Consider the following 21,344-nt stretch of genomic DNA (forward strand, 5'->3'; position numbering starts at 1 on the left):
CTGCTCCCTTCCCTTTGCTCCAGGTATTTAATTACAAGTGACTCCTTTTTTTTGTTGTTATTGCTGACCATCATTGGGTATTCTACATACTCTGAGAGTTAACTGGGACTCGAGCACATTGACAGTGAAACGGCAGTGAACAGAACACTTCCTAGACTTTCCAGTTTTCTCAATGAATCTATTTTGCCAACATAGCCCAGTCATTCCTCAACAGGAACTGAAGAATAAGCAAATTTCTTGATGTCATTCATATGGTACAACTCCTTATTTGAAAATAAATAAATAAATCCCCGAATGCTTCTGAGAACTGCTTACCTAGAATAACTAGTTAAATTAGAATCATAGAATCACCAATGTTGAAAAAGACCTCCAAGATCACTCACCTACTACCAATATTTCCTACTAAACCATGTCCCTTAGTACAACATCTAAACGTTTCTTGAACACCTCCAAGGGATAGTGACTCAATGACATTCCTGGGCAGTTCCAGTGTGTTCCAGTGCTGGTCACTATTTTAGAGAAGGAATATTTTCCTAATATCCAACTTGATTATGCATATTAAAGAAAAAAAAAAAAAGAGGGGGGAAAAAAAAAAAAGCAACATTATGAACCTACTAGGTTACTAAAAAAAAAAAAAAAAGAAGAAGAAGAATCAAAGTATGCAAATGACCAATAAACACCACTTTAATATGTACTTGGTAAGATCTCCAAATATTCTAGTGCATACAGTTAGATGGCCTCTGTTATGGCTTCTCCAGTCTGCCAGGGATCTCTCAATAGAAACTGGAAATGATTCCTTCCCTGCACTCTTCTCCATGTCCAGAAGAAAACATTTGACAAGAACCCAAGAGGAAGGGTGGACCAGAACCTCTCAGGTAGTGAGAACACAACAGAAAAGATGAACTGAACCTGCAACCCTACTCAAAGAAAAAAAAGTATAAATCTAGAAGAGTTATTTTATACGTATCCTAAGTCACAAAAGAGCCAGCTGGCAGTAACAAGGACCACATACAGATCCCCTCATGCCTACGGCCCGATACTTATGCCAATACAAAAAGAAGTGAGCTAACACAAAGGACAACTGTGCCAGCCATGTCTTCCTGTGGCAACATCAACTTATCCCAGCTTCCAGCAATTACTTGCATATTAACTCAGTCTCATTGCAGACATGAGATTTTTAACATTTCTGCATACTTTCATCTTGAAAGCTGTGAGCACAGAAGTGCAACCAGAACATCAGCTGAAGTCTGGAGAAGAAATGACAGACTATTCCCCTACTACCACTTTCAACCTCCCCAAGCACATCACTAATTAAATACACCACATATGCTATTGAAATAAGGAAGGGCTTCTACTGATTCAAACGTTACTAACTGAATGCTCTCATTCACTTCAAACAGAAGTGTAGATAACAATAAGGTGGGTGACCTAAGGCTGAGGAAGCTGAAAGCAGTGAATACTAACAAAGCATACCCTAGCCTCAGTAACAAAGTTTCCGCTAGTTACTAGCAAAACCACTAGAACTAAATCAATTTTTTCACAGAAAAACAGATTTCATAAAGATGCTTAAATATTGCACTCAAAAAAACCGGGTACCATCTATCTCATGTTGATTCTGTGAAGTCAATACACTTCTAATAATACTGTCCTTAATCTGAATGGTTGCTCACCTGCAGAAGACAATCAGAAAGTTAGTTGAGGATGCTGTTGTCAGAATCTGTGTGACTGCAACTTGCAAGATTAAGGCAGTGTGATTCTATACTAAGCAAACGCTAATTGCTACAGCGAGAAAAGTAATGAAACCGTGTTTCCTGTGTATTTAACTTTCATATTCAGATTGCCAAGGTGCTAGTGAGATCAAAACTCAAGGTACAGCAAACCTCTCAGTGAGGCCTCTGATGTTTGGTAAGATATGAGGAGCAGCTGAGGCTGTCAGTTTGCTCAGCGCAGAGCAGAGGAGCTGAGGTGAGGCCTGATGGCGGCTGCAGCTCCTCACAGGGAGCGGAGGGGCAGCGCTGAGCTCTGCTCTGTGTGACAGCGACAGGGCCCGAGGGAACGGCATGGAGCTGTGTCAGGGGAGGGCAGCTGGGGCTCAGGGAAAGGGGCTGCACCACAGGGCGGTGGGCATGGAACGGGATGCACAGGGCTGTGGGCACGGCCCCGAGTGCTGGAGTTCAAGGAGCGTCTGGACAGTGCTCTCAGACATGGGGTTTGATTTTGGGTTTGATATGGAGCCAGGGGTTGGACTCCATGATCCTTGTGTCTCCCTTCCAACTTGGGTTATTCTGTGGGTCTGCGATACCCATCATACAATAGCTTATGAGTGAGGAATAGTATTAACAGGACCTTTTTCCTACCACTGAAGTATTCAGAGCAGTTTTTGTGTTTAATATGGCCGAGTAAGAGCAAAAACCAGTCAGGAGAGCAAAAAAACTGAAGATAAGGAGATGGACTGTATGCACACCTCATTATATTTCCCTAACGAGTACACCAGGATTCCTGCACTTCCTTACCACCCTACAGCCAAATCGCACCCCTCTGCTCCATGCTACACAGTGATAGGACCTCAGCTGAAGCCAAACCAAACCAGAACTCAGTTTCTGCCCATCTCCCTGAGCCGCTCAGTCACACCAGGACACAGGGCTGGAACCTCTCGGGCAGGCTGAGGTCCGTGAAAGCAGTGACAAGCTGAACGAGCTTCAGTGCGTGCGAGACAGCATGAAGGTTACTCCTTTCCTTCCTGCCGCTGTCACCACATTACTTTCCGGCCGCTCAGCGGTAGCACCACCGACACTGCGCTGGCCGCAGCCCGGCGCACGCAGCTACAGCCCTCCTCCCGCCCCAGCACAGAGACCCGCCCGAACCCCCACCGCCTCCACCCCGCAACGCCCGTGACGCGCCGCCGACGGGCAGCAGCGAGGGCCAATGGGCGCGCCCCGCCGCGCCGGCGTCAACCAATAGGAGCGCGCGCGGTAGGCGTGGCTCGGCGGAGAGCGTTGCGGCCGTTGCGAACGATGACGGAGCGTACCGCGCTCTCCGGCGCCTCCCCCGCTCCTTTCCTCCTTCGGGGGGGGGGCGGCTGCCGGGAGCCTTACCTGCGGCGGACATGGCGGAAGGGGCGGCGGGGCGCGGGGCCCAGATCGGCCCGGGGGGGGTGGGGGGAGCGGCGGCGGCGGCACAGGCAGGTGCGGCCGGAAAACGGCGTTGGAAACGGAAGCGGCTTCTCCGACGTGAGCGCCGAACTGTTTCGGAGCAGTGCGGCTGCGCGCTGGGCACGGGGCCGCGCCCGGCAAACGGGAGGCGGGAGGGCGGGGACGGGGGCGGGACTGCCGCTCTGTGAGCCGGGAGGCCGGAGGCTGGGCTGAGAGGTGCGAGGAGCTGTGAGATTGTATGCTTTTTGCCCGATCCCTGTCTGTCTCCTTCATCTCTGTGTGCCAGTAACTCTTGATTATTTGGAATTGGATTTGTTAATTGAGCTGCGAATGGTTTAGATATGTAGATGGCATCTGTGTAGATGTGTTGTTGGTGTGTACGGTGGAGCTATGGGGATCTCCTCTCGTGGGATGTAGGGATAAGGACCATAACGGCACAAAGACAAGTGATAGGACATGGGGAAACAGCTTTAAAATAAAAAGGGAGGAGATTTAGATTAGAGATTGGGGGAAAATTCTTCACTCAGGTTGGTGAGGTGCTGGCACAGCTGCCCAGAGAAGCTGTGGTGCCCCATCCCTGGAGGCACTCGAGGCCAGGTTGGATGGGGCTCTGGGCAGCCTGAGCTGGTGAGGGGCAGCCCTGCCCATGGCAGGAGTGGATGGGTTTTTTAGGTCCCTTCCAACCCAGGCCATTCTCTGAAAGGCAGGCAGGAACCTGGCAAAGGAGAACCCTGCTCAGGTCCACGAGGGCTGTGCTGTCAGAGCTTCAGCCCCAGCTGCAGGTGTGAAACTTGTCCCTCTGAAGCAACAGCAGGGGAGTCTAAGGGGTAGGTGCCTGGGGCTATGGAACATGTAGTTTGATATGGCAGAAGGGCATTTCAGAATTATACAGGATGACTTATCCTTAGAGGAGAAACTAACAGTAAGGAAAGGGATGGACGTAACTACACTAGGGAGGAACAAGTAAACCCTCATAATAAATTCTTCCATGGAGTGAAGGGCAGTGTTTTTGTGTGTGTGAGTGTGAATGCAAGAACTGGAACACTAGTGATGGTTGGGCAGGTTACCCAGGCAGTAGATGAAGCCAGGAGTTTCTGTAAGGATGAGGCTATGGTGGGAAGTTTCAGCCAGTTCTCCCTGAAGCATTAGTGGGAGGGGGAATGGATTCTGACAGCAGCTACCACAGGACTGTGGCCTTGTGGGCAAATACGTGTAGGTGGCAGCAGCTGGGGAGCCTGGAATGGATATGAAAGTGCAGATGAAGCACAAGAGTGTAAATGAATTCCGCCATGTGGAATAATGGCACCTGTTGACATTCATCAATGCTTGCTGAATGTTGACAGAGACCCAACAAGTGGATGTGAGCACAATGAAGTGTGGGTGGTGCATTTCAGTGGTGGTGGCAGTGGGTCATCTTTGCTGGTGCGAATTGTTATGAGCACGGCATGCAGACTCTTGTTCATCGCTGGCAAAAATGCATAGGTGATGGTGGTGACAAGGAGCATTTCGTAGCTGAGAATTTGCTCAATCAAATAGTGTTATTGTGGACTTAGTATCTGCTGTAGTTTCCAGGGAAATAAATGGGAGGCATGTGGTAGTGAGGGTCTGGCGCCCGGAAGATATCGCGTTGTACGGGAAGACAGGGTCCCCCTCCCGATAGCCAATAGCGTTCAGTGCCCAGGTTATATAAGGCTGTTTTTCCCGCCAATAAACGCCATTTGCTGTCCACCACATTGGTGTCAGCGAGCCGATGGACCGAGCGACCTGGGATTGGTCGCCGTGCCGTTCCCGAACCAGGTCGCCACGCCTACGATAGGCAACAAGTGGTGCCGAAACCCGGGATTGTCGCCTGGACGGGTGAACGGCGGCCGGAGCGGCAGGACCAGCCCGGCGGGGAGGACGCTCCCGGACCAACAAGGAGGATGGAAGTCCTTGTGAAGGTCGTATTGCAGTTAGATAAGCAGTGGGGTATCGATTGTAAGCCCAAAGATTTTATTCTCGCTATTGCGAGGCTTTTGCGAATTGGGGTCATTGACCAGCCGGTGGATATTCTCCACCCCGAAGTGTGGGATAAGCGCACTAAAGCGTTAACTGAGGAGACGATGTCCTCGGGCTGTGGGAGAAGCCTAGAGTCGTGGGGGAGAGTCGCGCGGGCCCTGCGCAGGGCCATGCGGGAGCGGGAGAGCTGGAGGGCGGCAGAGAGCCGTTTGTTGGCCGCCCCGGGACTGGGAGTCGGGGCGGCCACGCGGAGTTTGCACCCCTCTGACGATGACGTGTCCTCTCAATCGAACCCCGACCCGCCCACGGAGGGACAGAAACGTGCTAAATCCTTCTGGGGTGGGTTAATCGAGGAGGCCAGGGCTGCCGCGGAGAAATCGGAGCCCGAGGAAATTTGGGCTCGACCGCCCCCCTATGCGCCCCAAGATGGCGCCGAGCCAGGAGAGGGAGGGCGGGGGGAAGGCGCCCTTGGCGGGAACATCGAGGAGGTGTTAGATAAAGGCGGTGGGAGCGACCGGGAAGGTGAGGGGAGCGTGAGTGAAGGTGGAAAGCCAATCAGAGCGGCCGTCTGAAGAAATGCCACTGTGGGGCGAACATCCCGCTGGGCAGAGGGCGGGACGAACCAAGAGGGAGGGAACGGCCTGCCCGCAAGGGAGGCGGGTGGGGCCGGAGCCTAACAAAAAGGTACGAGAAACCGGAAGTGGCCGCTCAGTCGGGCTCTGACTCCGGATCAGACACTGGCTGCGACGAGTGGTTCGCGATTGACTTAAACTCGGAGGAGGAGGGAATGAATACGAACAGAGTTAAGAGCCGAAATAGTCCCATCCAAATTAAAGAGAAACCGTGAGGGGGAGAAATCCCCCTTACAGACTGGATAAAAATAAAGATTGCATGTGCTGACTGGGCCCCATCGGCCACACTAGTGTTCCCAGTCCGGGTGATGGATGAGGGACAGAGGGTCCACTCGCCGATAAACCCTAGGGATATACAAGCAATTGTTAAGGCAATTGCAGATAAAGGGCTTAACTCAGCTATGGTCTCCACCCTTATAGATGGTGTTTTTGGGGGAGACGATATGCTCCCATTTGACATAAAACAAACCTGTAGACTAATTTTTGACGGAGCAGGGATGATTGTTTTTAAACAAGAATGGGAAGATAACTGTGCAAGACAACTAGCTCAAGTAACTGGGGCGGATCACCCACTACATGGTTCCAGCCTGCAGCGGCTGATGGGTACAGACCCAACAATGATTACCCCCCAAGCACAGGCCCTGGGCCTCCAGGCCCATGAAGTTATGACAACTACTTGTGCAGCCAGGGATGCTATTTGCACAGCCTCTAAAGTTATTGGTAAGCCATTGCCATGGTCCACCATAAGACAAAATGGAAGTGAGAGCTTTACACAATTTGTAAATTGCCTCCAGGCAGCAGTCGACTCCTTGACCCTGCCTGCGGAAGTGAAAGGCCCGGTTGCCACCAAGGTGGCCCACAAGAGCGTGCTGGCCACAGGTGGCGTGACCAGCCCGGCACGGTGGTGCTGCACAAGATCCGCCGCTACCGGAAATCCATGGAGCTGCTGATCCGCAAGCTGCCCTTCCAGCGCCTGGTGTGCGAGATCACGCAGGACTTCAAGACCGACCTGCGCTTCCAGAGCCCAGCTGTAGGCGAGCGAGGCCTACCTGGTGAGGCTCTTCGAGGACATCCAGCTCACCTGGCGCATCCATGGGGAGTGCACCTGAGGCCACAGCCCATCCGCTTTTTTCTTCCGATTAACATCATGTTGGTAGAGCACCAACAACTGTTATAAGAATGTTCTTGTTCAGAGCACCTTATGTTTTCTATTTGAGTTTTCTATTGAAGATTGTTATATATTGTTATATTTTACCTAATTTAATTGTGCATAGGGAGGGGGGATATGTGGTAGTGAGGGTCTGGCGCCCGGAAGATATCGCGTTGTACGGGAAGACAGGGTCCCCCTCCCGATAGCCAATAGCATTCAGTGCCCAGGTTATATAAGGCTGTTTTTCCCGCCAATAAACGCCATTTGCCGTCCACCACATTGGTGTCAGCGAGCCGATGGACCGAGCGACCTGGGATTGGTCGCCGTGCCGTTCCCGAACCAGGTCGCCACGCCTACGATAGGCAACAGAGGCATTACTTTTGAAGTGACCTATATGTATATCAGACAGCTAATCTGTGAGAAAACATGTGTAAGAATTACATATGTGTAAAAGGAATGCTTATAGAGTTTGTCTTATTTCTTCATAAGTGTTTGAAGAGAACATGAAGGATTAGTGAACAAGCTTTTCTCTCTTTGATACTGCTAGCAGTGTGGAAGACAAGCATCTACAAGCTCCATCTTGAATGACATCAGTGTGGTACATCCAGTTTCTTATGCAACTGACTCTTCATCAGAACATGTCGGTGTTTGCTGCTGCTTCTTTTCACTTAAACTGCAGGTCTGGAAGTGCACTCTTAAACTGCAGGTGTGGAAGTGCACTGATTAAGCTAAGAGCTTCATTATCCCAAAAAACTTGAGTTGAGGGTAGAATGCATAAGTAACAGGGAGCCCATCTGTTTTCAGAATAGTTTTTTATTTTCTCTATATTTTTTTCTACATAAACTTTTTTTTTTTTTTTTTTTTTTTTTTTTTTTAAATGATAGGGCAAGAATTTGCAATTTGCCCAGGAAGCAGTCCCTGAAAGTAATGATTTTGGAATAAGTAGATCTTGGAAGACCACAGCAGCTGAATGGGGAACAAAAACACAGACTAAGAAGTAAAGGAACCAGGGTCAAGGATAGGGGATACTGCTGTGGAGAGGAAGTAATCAGGATAAGGATAAAGAAATGTTGAGATTGAAGGTAAAGATTGAAAAAGTTTGTACAGATATTTGATTTCTGTACTCTTGCGGGGCACTGGTATTTGGAAGAGCTTACAAGAGAGAGATTTGAGAAAGGGGTAAGGGGAGTCCAATCTTTAGGAAGTGAAGCCATATTAAAAGGAATTATCCAGTACGCTAGAGGCCATGAAATTTCAGTTTTGAGTTACACTATGCTGTTTCAGAAAGTTTTGATGTTATAAAGTGATAGACATTCCTCTGTATTTCTACGGATATCATTTCAGTGGCTTACTGATCAGGTAGAAGGAAGGAGAGATGTGAAAAGAAAACTCAAGGAAGTGGAGGTAGTCAGGATGTTGTTACAGGGAAAGGAGACAGCTAATAATACATTTGAGTGAGAAAACTTGATCTACAAAGCATTTATTTTTCCTGGATCTGTTTCCATAAGATCTTTACTGGAATTAATTTGTTGGCCATATTTTCTGTTACTTAGATTTTGATTTTATTGAATCCAGTAACTCTTAAATTTATCTTTATTTATTTGTGAAAGATTCTCTTTTCAGGTTTGAAACTTGGTATTTTTTATTGTTGGATATTTCAGATGATGAGCAAGGCTCAGAACTAGGTCTGATTACACACTGGTCTTCATAGATCTCAGAATTTGTTTTGTGCTTTGAGTTTACGAAAGTAACAGGAATTACAGCCTAAATTTGCATGATCAGGTTTTGTTTGATGGTTCAGCTGCCTTGGCAAAGTGAAATGTACAGAAACAGATCATAGAATTAGGATATTGTGGTTTGGCATCAGTACTTATAGGGTATGGTCTATATTTCATTCACTTTGCTTTGGATCTGCCTTTAAATTATCTGCCAGAACCAATAAAACAGTGGAAGCTTGAAGCCCAAGAAAAGATTCTAGATGATCCTTTTTTGAGGACGTGACATTCTTATGTGGTAATAAAACCATTTGTTTTCATTACTTTCAAGTGAAGAATTTATGTAAGGGCTGTCCATCTGCTGCCCAGTAAGCTTTTAAAGAACACCCAAAGGAGATCCTTTTAAAAGGAAGACATTAAAGGATGAACACTAAATACAAGTAATAACAACATAGTCCTGTGCCAGCCTTTTAAATATATTAATAAACTTGATCATTCAGTAGCTGAATGCTACACTCCTACAGATTTTGAATGTCATTTACTTATGGAAATGCTTTTATCTGATGATTTCTTTTTCCGGCACTGGGGGCTTATAATAGATCTAAGCCACCTGCCCCAGATTCACTGTGACTGGTTAACAAAGTGGCCAAGCCACAGGTTCAGTCATGTTACTTGCATAATTTTCTCTCTCAGTGTGAATTTCCACAGGAAACTCATTGGGTGATTGATTTTTTTGTAGACATCATGTTTATTTGAGAAAAATAAAAGAGAAATAGCCTCATACTAAATATTGCAAAACCATTACTATAAAACAAGGCTTCTCTTAACTGTTTAGTTGCCATTGCCAAGGAGGCCAGTTTTTGTGTTCCATTAAGTAACTTGCTGAGATATGGTATTTCCATGGGCTTTATTATCTTCTCTCGGGACTGAGGGAGCAGTTCCTGCCTCTCCTCTGACCCCACAGTAAATATAAAGGGAGCCGTAGGAGCAGTTATTTCCTGACAGGAATGGTTTATGATTTGTAACTGTATTTTGAAATAGCAATAGTGAGAAGTAGTTGTGTACTATCTGGATAACGTTCTGATTTTTAAAAAAAAAAAAGTATGTAGAGCTACCTACTCATAATGTTTTCAGTAATATTACTCTTTTGCATATCCTTTTAATTCATCTTGGAAAAAATCAGAAAACTTTCTTTCCTGTACCTTTTATAGGATAAATTTGCTTTAATGCTCATAGTGGTCTTCTGATTTTCCAACTCTGGGTAATTTTAAATGGCAGTCCAAATACTTGAGTGGGAAAGATTGTGTTTAGCTGTTTACCTGTTTTGTCATCCCGACCGTGAGCCTATGTTGGAGGATGTGGATTCATTTCCTCTATTTTCTCTTTCAGGAGTCTCTTCAGATGATATGTTGTGAAACCTTATCCATTCATAATGAAGTAATTAAAGGCAAATGTCTTCAGTCAGTGGAGCTGGATAACTTGCATTTCAGAAATTAAGAGAAGTGCTGAAGAATCCTTATGACCAATAACATTGGGCACTAAAAAAATTTCAGGGGAATGCTGTCAAGCTGGTACTTAAAAACACAACGGGGATGAGCTGGGTGGACAACTGGTCAGCCTAACTTTAATCCAGAAATCAGAACACCTAATACATGCTTCTGTCACCAAGTAAAGAATTAAAGGAGTGAAATGTAATTATTGCAATTCAAATAGCTTAATGGAAATCAGTGCTAAGCTTGCTGCCAGCTCTTGGTGCCCTGTTCCCCAGGAGCTACCTAGTTAGGAGGATCGTCAGGTCAAGAGAAGGCTCCAACTCCAATAAGTGGCAGAACTAACAGCATAGCACTTAGGAGATCAAATTTATAAAACTAAACAAGTGTAAACTGCTAACTGGGGATGCCTGACATACCTATGATCCAGAAAGTATGTGCTTATTGGAAGCCACATAAAAGCTCCAAAACACCTATGTGAGTGGCTGCCCAGTCCTGAAAGTGCTGTCATCTTTTTAAGTGTCTCCACCCATGATGCTATCACTGCCCCAGTGCAGGCATGCAATTGTGTGCATATCTCTTGGTCTTAATGATTGTCATCCAGCTTCTGTACAACGGGCTCTTGGAAAGGGATGGTCTTGGAGATTTGGTAATGGGATAATGGGATTGTTCCTCATTGCCAAGATGCACTCTCACAGGCTGAATTTGAAACTGGTACTAAAACAGCAGTTGTGGCTATTGCTTCCCTTTACTAAAATACCACAGTGGTAGAAGCCTGTGTGAGTAGTGGAAATCCAGCCCCACACACTGCAGGGATGGGAAAAGCAGCCTGGCACCACCCCAGTGCTTCTCCTGTGCTGCTTCCTCCACATATAGTGCTGCTCTGGGTACATTGAAGAGCCAGGTTGCCAAGAAGAGGCAAAATGAGATGGATGGCTGTAATCCAGTGACCAGACCATTGGGGAAGTACTTTGTTTCCCAGATATGTAAGTGTTACATAGAGCAGCAGATGAAAGCACCAGAGGTACTCCCAAGAGTACTAACATCACTACTTGAAAAGAATTCTTACGTTTGTCCCTTTTCTGAAACAAGACTTGTGTGGTGGATGTGGAAATGAAGACATTCTTCATGTTTGCTAGTTCAAACAGAATCCCATTTGACTCAGTATCTGGGCTGAATTGCCAAGCTTCTGTAAATACCACAGATAAAGCCTGGAGGTAGCTTTGTTGTGGGGGGTACATACGTGTGTATTTGAATTGCACCCTACAGAGAAAGTACCAATATTTTTGATGCAGCACATATGTTATAACACCCATGTTCTTTTTATCTTAGAAACAAAAAAACAACCCTTTCACACTCCTTGGTCTTCCCACGCACATTCCCTGGATAGCATGATAGGATGCTTTGCTGAGCCAGACAGTGCAACCTGAGAAGAGCTTGTGTATGCAGTGATAGTGCTTATAGTATCTTGTTTGTATTATCACTGGATGGGTTTGACTGTTATGCTTTGTACACATATCCAGTGGTACATGCCGAAGCCTGGACTTTGCAAAGACAAAAGTCACTGACTTCACATACCATTAAAAAAAAACCTGGGTATATTTTATGAAGTCTAATGTTTAATTTTCTTCTCACTGAGCATAAAAAAATAGACAAGTATGCAGCAAGCAGATTGTGCCTGCCTCTGTGGGTTAACTTCTTCCTACAGTTCTTGCTTATCTGTATTTCTGGATTGGAAGAGGTGTATAATACATCAGCTGATGATCTACGTAACCATTTAATACTTGACCATCTGGTTAAAGCAGATCTTACGTAAACTGATTCCCACTGGGAGACTACTCTAGTACCACACCCATGGGGAAATCTTCATATCTTGGCATGATTTCAGATAACTCAGCTGCATTCCCCAAGGCTGATTTTTGCTACACTAAGGCACTAGAACTCTCTGTCTTTCAGCTTTTCTTTCCACATGCATATTTTTTAAGAACTCATGTACAGAGTTGAAAAGCTGACAGAATGACAGATGAAACAAAAGCTTCTTCCCTTCCCCTTCACTTGCAGGCATGCAATTTTAGAACATTTAGAGAACCTAGCTTCCAGGCCCAGTCTTCTCAATCTTCCAGGAACCAAACTGACTTAAGTTTAAGGGAAAACAAAGATTAAATAGTTTGCAATGTTTAATGCCCTGAGACTTACTTTTGGTAATACCGTACTTCTTGTTGAGTAGATTAGAGTTCACATTTCATGACAAGCAAAGGGAAAGTGTGATTTAATTGCAGTCACGTTTATTTGCAGTTTCTATACACACTTTCTAGGTAATCAAACTTTTCCGACACATTTTTTGAGAGGGGTTCACAATGAAACTGTCACCGTTTTTACTAAAAATAAATACAAGACTTAAAGTGTTGCACAGCTCTAAAATATACAAAGGCTTGGATTTAATGTAAACTTTGAAAACATTTTACAAAAGAAACCATCTTTGCAACAATTTAAAAAGTTCATATTTACAAATATTACAAAAATACAAAATGGATGCAAGTCCATAAACCATTGTCTTTTCTGCCAGCATGAACTGGTGCTAGTACCAAAATAGTTACACTGTAACCTTCTTAATTTTTTTAAAATTCTTTAAGTCTTAACCTACAGTATTTCTCTATATCTGCCACCACTGCAGCAAATGCACTCAATCACTGACCTTTGGCAAAAGCACATATATGCTTTATTTGCTACAACTAGCCCATCTCCTCTATGCTGCCACAAGAAAAAAAAAAAAAAAAAAAAAAAAAAAAAAAAGGGGACATTTACTTTTCAGAACTTACAGCTGTGTAACTTCCTTAACATCAGTGCAAACAACAGAACCCGGGTTGGAATGATGCTTCACTGGTTGCCTAATGCATGTGCTGTACTCTGTTTCAAGATAAACGATGTTCCCCTCGACAGCTTGTCCTCTGGTGTTATTGTTCTCTGACCATTCTCTGTGTGAAGTACTGCCTCACAATTCAAGTTGTTTTTAGTGTCTATATATTGATAAATGACATCTATGAAATTGTTGATTGGTAACAAAAAGTGCTGTCACCAATGGCAATTCAGCTGTATTCTCTTGACAGTTTTGAACAATTCTTTAAACATATGTAATGCCTTTTAGGACAAACGTTTATAAAAGTGCTCCGGGGAATACTTCTATGGAAAATGACTCAAGATGACAAACTTAACTATTTTCTCCGAATATCTAAGCTTCTGCATGTCTTCCAGAAAGTGTTTTGTAATACACTAAGCAATTCCATAGAACGTTCACTCATTTACTTGTGTTTCAGCTCCTTTTCTTAACTAAGCTACTAATAAGACTAGCCATTTATTTCCAAAACCTTGCTCCACCTGCCCTTATTAAAACTCAGACTTCCCGATTTTGAAGCCTTTTAGCTGATTTACTCTGATTTACACCGCTCTATGGGTGTTGACACATACCACATGCATAGTAATTCCACCTCGCATACTGCACACAAGCAGACGACACAGGAAGACTGTAGGATACCCTGAATTACATATTTTGTAGTGTATTGGAAATACACTTATTGGAAATATCTCCGAGGATTTGTTAAACCCCTCCGACTTGCTCAAACTCTTTTAAAATCATAAGAACCTTCCTCTTCAAAACACAATCTGCCCACTTTTAAAACTCTTCGGCTTTATGCTTTACATGATTAAATGCAAAAAAAAAGGAAAAACCCATTTCACACATCCCACTTCCCTATCATTTACTTATGCTTAAAGCCAGCTTTGAGTTGATTTCGTTAGGATCTAAGTATGCTCTTTCTGCTGTCCCGTTCAATCTGTCCTACTGCGTACCACCTTTCTTCTTGCACTATTTCTCTGCGCTAACATCCCTTCTATTCCTCTACTCCAAAGCATATCCTACAGCAATCGACACCAACTGCACCAATCTTGGACAATGAGGGCCTTTTGGACTATGCTGTGAAAACAGTGGTGGCCCAAAGGAGAATCAGACCGACAACTGGTTGTATTTCATTTAAAAATTAAAAGTATAAAGCAACGTGTGGGCTGAGCTTAAAAGTATGCATCCTTTCAGTTTTAAGACAAGAAAATTCAAGTAACTTCAAGTAATTAAGCTTTTATTTCCCTGCCTTCATATGTATCAAAGCAGTTGCTTCGATTTGTCTCCTCTCCCAGCCCGTCCCAATCCCCCACCCTGGTGCACGCTTCTGGTGAACCCAGACGAAACCCAAACGTCTGTGGCTGGCACAAGAAACCAGAGCTTTCCCCTTTGCAGTTTCGCAGTGAATATAAATAATGCATACACATACCTATTTCCCAGCTACATTTTCACAGTGTCATTTTGGTAAATATTTAGGTAGCATGAATCTCATCAGCACAAAGAGAAAGCTTCACTGAAAACTCATTGCAGATATTTACTGATAAATTGAAAGCGCTTGTTGCATGCTTATCGTTTACTTGTTTCCCTTAAGAACCAGAAACTAATCATGTTTAAAGATTATCGTTACCAGGTTATGACTGTGTTATGTATCCCAATAGCCTAATAGGAATATGAAACTAAGTACTATTTCCTCGTGTCTATTCTTGCTAATCAATCCCTGTTAGCACGAAGACCCGGGGGCACCCTCACATGGGACCATTTGGGGCTTTGTGTTAGGAATGACTTTGTTCCGTCAGAAGCACGCCTGTCTTCCCAACCAATGGTTGCGCTAAAACTCACAGCTGCACTTCTCAGTTAGCTTGTTGGGGCTATGCTAGAAAGACAAATGGTTACTTCAATCCGATCTCGGTCAGCTGGTAATTCGTATCTGAAGTGGAGAATTCCTTTTGACTGCTAAATGTCTTCTTTGAGGCTTATGGCACCAAAAGTGGTTATTGATGGCCACGTGAACTTATGTTTGATATGAAAATGGTATTCACAGAATACAGTTATTACATTTGATTCCTTTTGTCTTCTATAAACAAAGCCGTTATGCAGGAAATTGTTTGCCACATGTCCACTCTTTGATAGTTCTATTTACAAACTTTTATCAAAAATATGGTATTTACATATGTTCTGTTAATTTCTTCTAAATTTTGTTTCAGCTCATTTTTGTGTAGAAAAATACCAATCCTCGAGAGCATTTGCTTTTTTATTTTTCTTCCTAGGGAAGCACTACAGTGAGGGATTTGTTTCTAGATGGGCAGCTTCTGGAAAAAAAAAAGCAACACAAAAAGTCACTTTGAACTCTATGAAAAGTGTATAGCCGTGAAATATACAGTGACAACAGAAATGAGTGGGATAAACCAAATGATGCTAAAGGAAAACAGAACAGACATAGCCTATCTTTCTACTTTCAGAAAATAAGGTCATAAATAGCTACAGCTGTAGTCCTCTGTTTCCCCAGCGTCCTATGAACACAAGCACATTTAAGCGTTGATATTGCCCTGCAATTATTGTTTTGACTGCTACAGCATTGGCCTCTTCTATTCACATCCTCGCTCAGCTCACATGGTGTCGGCAGTCCCTGGAGCCTACGTTGAGCTCTGAGAAGAGCGGTCATCATGCGGGCTGCCGTCGGAGTTCTCGGTCTCCCCCTCTGAGATGGCCTGCATCGGCGTGTTATACAGCCGGCAGCGCACGCTGTACCTGCTGCTGCTGGCAGCTGGCGGTGCCCGTGAGCGCCCCACTCGTGAAGATGCTGACATGGGAAAGCTCTTGGAGGAGAAACCTTCTGCGTTGACCCTCGGTGAGCAGGGGGACAGCGGGGATGATGCATCAGGGCTTGTCACTGAGGGACACTCGTCCTGGCTTTGAGAAGCATCCGTTGTCAGCTCTCCGGGAGACTTGGGCAGAATAGGGCTTTTCAGGATTTCTGTGGCGGACATCCTGTAGCTAGAGTCAGACCGACTGCCTTTTTTAAGGAGCAGTAGTTTAAACTCCTCGTTAGATGTGTTGGATTTTTTGGCATTCCTGTATATCAGCCCAGGGGACCTCTGACTGCTCATGGGAGCACCTGCGCTGCTAGCGGGTGATGTGCTGCTGGTGGGCAGAGTGCTGCTGGTGGGAAGCTGGCTGCTAGTTCCAGAGGAAGCTCTCAGTCTGTTCCTTACAGACAGATCTCCGGAGTCCTTTCTCCCAAGAACTTTCCTTTTTGATCTGTAAAAATACAAAGAAACACTCTTTCATATGCTGTCTTTGTAGAACAACGTTTCCCACTAGTCTGGAGTTATACGGATTCACTGTGTTTTCAAATGAACATGGTCTCTCTTAATCCCTCTGACAAATATCAGAGGCTGTCAGTGACTGACAGTACTTAAAAGCATAATAGCTCTCATGCAAGGAATGAGGCACTGTGGCACAGTCTCTCTGAATCTTACCTGGCTCTTTTAAAACAATTCATGCACAACCTGCTCTTTATAAAGACAGTGATGCCTACAGAGTCTCAGGATAGCCAAATAATCATCATAATCTGTTCATTATTAGAAATGTTTAACTTCAGCTGTGATTGGAAATTTAAACTGAATGCAAAATACTCTAAATTTGAGGAGATGCCTCCTCTTCATTCTTGGTATGGCAACTCATTTATAAGAATAGAGCTGGTGGGCAGCATGCAGAAACCAGTGTGGGGAGTTTTCTTTGGAGACGTGTTTGCTAGACATCTGACAGCAGACATTTGTTAGGCGTTTGTCAGCAGCCTGATCTTATTTGTAAAGCATCCCACACATGCCATAACGATACTCACAATGCACACCTGTGACCAGCACCTGCTACTCCTGACCCCTGCTAATATGGTTAGCACCACAAACGTCATTTTATAAGACAAACAGCTATAATATGTAAACAGTCATAATATGTAAGATGTATAACCCTTACTACTTTATCACTCCTCCTTTTTGGCACTGTGAAATGAACATTTGCCCAGCAGACTCATCAGTGCCCAAGCACTGTGTTGCCAGAATGTGATGACTTTAGAGAACATGGAAGCATAATGGCATGTGAAATACTGCCTATAAAATCAAGCAACAGCAAGCTCTAAGTGGGACTCAGTCCAGAAACACAACTGGATGGCAAAGCTTTGGTGGCGAGGGACACCTCCACCATTATCTGCTTTCTCCAAAGGCCTGAGTGACTGAACTTCTAGGTGAAGTCTATATTATGATCACTGTACCATATGCCAATTATTACAAATTTGATCCAATCTGAGGAGAGTTAACTCATCCTCATACTTGCAAGGCCAGGCACCAGTGAGACTTCATGACATCCAGCATCAGTGCTGGCTGGGATATTTCTGCATGCCTTGGTCATACCACCACAACAGCTATGAATGGGGTCAAGACAGGGCTCAACTGTCAGATAATTATTCTGCAGTGGATGACAATGCAGCTGGGGAAAGGATGTCTGGCTTTTATGGTTCATAGTTGCAAGGTTAGCTTTAGCTTACCTATGAATGACTGCAAACAGGTCCTCAGTAGTACGAGGTTTGTTGGGAGACACAAAAACGTCCTCAGCTTCAGCCTGAGAGTCTTCACTCAGTGGGGACATGATGGAGTCGTCGCTTGGAGAAGACTCTGAGATAAGTACAGAAATCATGGTTAGAGTCAGACCACTGCTGTATTTTTAAACAGCACTGCTAGTGCAAGGCATAAGCTCAATGTGTAAACAAGTGGCCAATGCTGGCCATACAGACCTCACCCTCTAATCTCTGAGTGGTTGCTGTGCTGTCAGGAGTTAGCCCAGGAGGGCTAACTGAGGCATGCCATGCTGTGTGACACCTCCAGGGCCACAGTCCTGATGTCAGTGACACCCCCCACTGCAGAACGAACTGCAGCACAGAAAAGAGGACCCAACTGACCTTTCAGTGATGGCTCTTCTGTTCCACCGGCTGTCTCGTCTGCCCTGCTGGTACCAGAGGCACTTCTGGTAGGAATACCTGATGTGATGTTCTCCTGCTTGCAACTGGCTTCACTGAGCAAGTTTACTGCTGCTGTCTCTGATTCGTAGCTGCTATTTCCAGGCACGTGGTGGCTTAAATCGAGTTGGTGCTTAAGCTGATCACTGACATCTGCTCCCTCTGCCTGAGCGGGGCCGTCACCTGCCATGCTGAGCTCCAGCTGCTGCCCACTGACACAGAGCTCAGGCTGGACTTGCGCATGCTCGAGACGGCTCTCCGGTTCTGCTCCCCTGTTTGCATTCTCTGCTTCATGATCACCTGTGAGGAGAGCTGAGCCTTTCTGAAATCCTTCTGTAGAAACTGCACAAGTCTGATTTAGAGCACTGTCTGGCAAATGCTCAGCGGCTGGGGTTATTTGGTCCTTCACAGTTTTCATTTCAACCAGAGCCACACTTGCTGAAGGTACAATTTCCTGCTCACAATTAATCTGTCCACTGAAAGAGGAGCTTTTTTCTAAAGATGGCTTCCCAGGCCCCGTTTCTGCTGGGGAGGAGTCGATATACGACATGATGGCCTCCTCAGTGGAGTACTGCCGTGATACTGGCTTCTTGGCTAGGAGTGGCCTCATTTTCCCTGGTGAAACATCACCAGCCACCAGCGTGGGCTCTTGGATGCAGAGCAGGTCGGGGATACTACCCTTCTGCTTCACTTCTTCAGGCCTGTTGATGGCCCTGAGGTGCACGGACTTGAGGACGGAGGGGGTGATGGCGAGGGCAGAGGGATGGCTGGGGCTGAGGGCTTCCCCCACCGCGCTCTGCTTGCTGGGATTGAAGGCGTGCAGCTGGTGCCGGTGAGCAAACGGTTTATTCAAGACGCTGTGAAGAGCACTTAGGTCGAGATGGGTCGGAGGTATAATTGGGAGTTCGAGGTCTTTGCTTGCAGACATGGTGCCATCCTTAGTGAGCGGCTGCTGGAGTGAGGACTTCCTCTCGGGTACTTTTGGCTTCCTCTTGCTGCCCCCTGGGGACAGCGGTCCAGAGAAGAAAGCGGTCGGGAAGGAAGAGGTCGGTGTCTCTGACTGGCTGGAGTACCCACTGGAGGGCGAGGCCAGCCCCGCCAGCTTCTCTGGGGATGCCAGTTTGAACTCGCTGTCAACGGAAGGCAGGGATGGAGTGGTGGCCCGTGACCCGGACTGGGATGTCTGGGACTCCGAGCTTTCTGGTGACTTGATGCACTCTATGACTGTGGTACCCGTAGCTGTGCTCGAATTAGACAAAGACCTGTAAGGATCACCAGATTTCAAGTCGTTCAGGAGCCAGAGGTCTGCATAGTGAGGTTGTTCAGCACCTTCATCTTTGAAGGACGGCATGTCAGCTGTATCGAACTGAGCGTCCTTCATGCTGCCATCGCTCTGGCTCACCCAGGGCAGCTCAGGTTTGGGTGGCAGGCTAGAGGCCTCTGCTCTGGAAGGTGTGTTGGAAAACTCAAGTGGCAGCTTCATTTCCCTGGCAGTGTGCGATGTGTGCTGCCCACTGCTAATCTTTGGTTCTTTCTTCTCGGGAAGATCCATGCTGCCCTCAGATTTCCTTAAAGATGAGCTGCGTTTTGGTGGAGCTGGCTTTGCCTTTGGTTTCTTCAGAGAGATGCCCTGCCGTCCCTGCCTCCTGTGACCGATGCATTCCTGCCAGGTGCAATCGGCCAGGCTGGAGGTCACACTTGCCATCTGGCCGCTCTCGGAGCCTGCAGCTGCATAGTTGCAAATATAGCTCTTGCTGCCCTTGAGACCGCAGTCAAAGTGCATGGAGGTATAGTATCCTTCAGTATCCACGGAAAAGTGTGAGCTAGTGTCTGCCTTGTCAGAGGGGCTTTTCTCTAGGAAGCTGTCATATGTGCCCATGCTTGTGAAGCTTGGGCATCCCAGGCTGTCAGCCTTGGTGCGCTCAGGGCTGAAGTCCTGGCGACAGGATGCATCATGGTGGTGGTGCAGATAGTTCCACTCACTGTCACTCGTGTTGCTGTTGTTGGGGTCATCAAGTAGATCTGCCACAGTGGAGGTGAAGGAGCTTGCCCTGTGGCCTCTGACCTTGTCCGTGTGGTCACTGTACTGCTCTGTGATGAAGACACTTGAGTCCTCGTTGGCGTTGGGAGCGGTGTTGAGGGACAGCTCGGAATCACAGTGCGAGGAGCCAGTCAGTGGTGGAGAGGCGGCAGGAGGAATGGTTTCAGATGTCTGAGAGGGACACGTGGAGCTGCTCCCACTCCAGTTGCCACTGGAGGACTGGTGATCGTCCTTCTGATCCATGTGGCTGCTAAGCAGGACTCCTGCTGTGGAGATGGAGTGAATGGGGCTCCCAAAAGTGTCTGAGTTGGATGAAATCTCGCAGCTTCCTGAATCTGCCATTCTTGACAGTCGCGACCTCCCTCTCTCACCAATACTGTGTTCAGGGCTGTGCAGGTGCTGAGGACAAGTTAAACCCAGGGGCTGATGCTCTTGTGAACCCTGTTTACTCAGGACCTCCTTCCCTTTTTTCGGGTGCCTCTCCTGGCTGGCTAGGAAGCACTCCGCTTCATACGCTGAACTCTTGGTGGTAGCAGCTGTGTCGCCCTCGCTGGCTCTTGCTCCCTCACGAGGGAGGCTCCGTGAGCGGATGCGGTTGCTGACAGCAGCAGCAAAGACAGCATCCCCGTTGTCTGCCAGCACCAAAATGTTGCCAGCAGAGTGTGAGAGGGAGGCGACCACACTCTGCCCCCTCTGTGCGCGGATGCGGCGCCGGGAAGGAGCAGCGATAAGGATTTCTTCTGTCTGGCACTCCGAGTCCCTGGTCCCTGACCGTCGGCTGCTGGCACTGGAGAAGTCCGGGTTGGCATGCACAATCACATTGCGCTCCCTTGCCACCGGCGACTCATCCGAATCTAGGGTACATGTAAAGCTGGGTGAGAGACTGCTTCGTATGTCCTGACATGAGATGACCCACAAAGCAACCCAAGAAGCATATCTGCATTTAATCTTGCTGAGTGTTGTACCAAACCTAACTCAGCTATAACATGTATAAAAGGCAGACCTCATCCCAGTGAGGTGGGAAATTCTCCCAGTCCTGCAATGTGATATCAGTTCTCCTATTTCTGCAATGTGATCTCATGTAAAGCTGATCTTGCTGTGGTAAATATTAAGATGAATATTAACTTCTTGTTTTTTGTCACTGTAGTGCAAGTAGCTGCAGGCAGTTTTCAGGAGTAGCTGCCTGACAAAGCACTCCATAAACTTCTAAAAATAATTCCGTTTTAACTAAATATCTTTTCAGAACTTCCATTATCTGCTTC

The 21,344-nt window shown here is 46.3% G+C and overlaps 3 protein-coding genes across 15 annotated transcripts in view; 1 reads left to right on the top strand and 2 right to left on the bottom strand.

Annotated features, from left to right (window-relative positions):
* Positions 1–3,167, bottom strand: part of BEND2 (BEN domain containing 2) — a 26,611-nt gene extending 23,444 nt beyond the window's left edge. Inside the window, exon 1 of one of the 4 annotated variants that reach the window (XM_090125034.1) lies at positions 3,096–3,167. In XM_090125034.1, coding sequence (XP_089981160.1) covers positions 3,096–3,108 — 13 coding nt within the window. In that variant the 5' untranslated portion in view covers positions 3,109–3,167. Of the gene's footprint in view, positions 1–1,670; positions 2,855–3,095 lie in introns of those variants that run through there. The other 3 variants (XM_090125047.1, XM_090125044.1, XM_090125037.1) reach the window with 3 other exon arrangements.
* Positions 2,958–12,305, top strand: LOC116230699 (uncharacterized). 9 transcript variants are annotated; one of them, XM_090125053.1, is made up of 3 exons: positions 2,958–3,230; positions 7,480–7,638; positions 10,037–12,305. In XM_090125053.1, exons 1-3 carry the CDS (start codon positions 3,015–3,017, stop codon positions 10,142–10,144), a joined length of 483 nt encoding a protein of 160 aa, XP_089981179.1. In that variant the 5' UTR covers positions 2,958–3,014; the 3' UTR covers positions 10,145–12,305. The 9 variants fall into 9 exon arrangements, 2 of the variants coding, with proteins under 2 accessions (XP_089981179.1, XP_089981184.1); XM_090125058.1 differs by having other exon boundaries at positions 7,480–7,611; XR_016459991.1 differs by lacking the exon at positions 10,037–12,305 and having other exon boundaries at positions 3,115–3,185; positions 7,483–7,801.
* Positions 12,306–12,400: 95 nt separating this feature from the next.
* The window catches only part of NHS (NHS actin remodeling regulator), a 249,866-nt gene continuing 240,922 nt past the window's right edge, over positions 12,401–21,344 (bottom strand). For both annotated transcript variants that reach the window (XM_090125028.1, XM_090125021.1), the window contains 3 exons: positions 17,985–20,936; positions 17,574–17,700; positions 12,401–16,288 (listed from right to left, as the gene is read on the bottom strand). In XM_090125028.1, the coding sequence (XP_089981154.1) occupies positions 15,664–16,288; positions 17,574–17,700; positions 17,985–20,936 (3,704 nt within the window). In that variant the 3' untranslated portion in view covers positions 12,401–15,663. The remainder of the gene's footprint in view (positions 16,289–17,573; positions 17,701–17,984; positions 20,937–21,344) is intronic.

The sequence above is a fragment of the Phasianus colchicus genome, chromosome 1, assembly GCF_987193195.1.
Source record: "Phasianus colchicus chromosome 1, bPhaCol1.hap1.1, whole genome shotgun sequence".
In the NCBI taxonomy this organism is placed as follows: Eukaryota; Metazoa; Chordata; class Aves; order Galliformes; family Phasianidae; genus Phasianus; species Phasianus colchicus.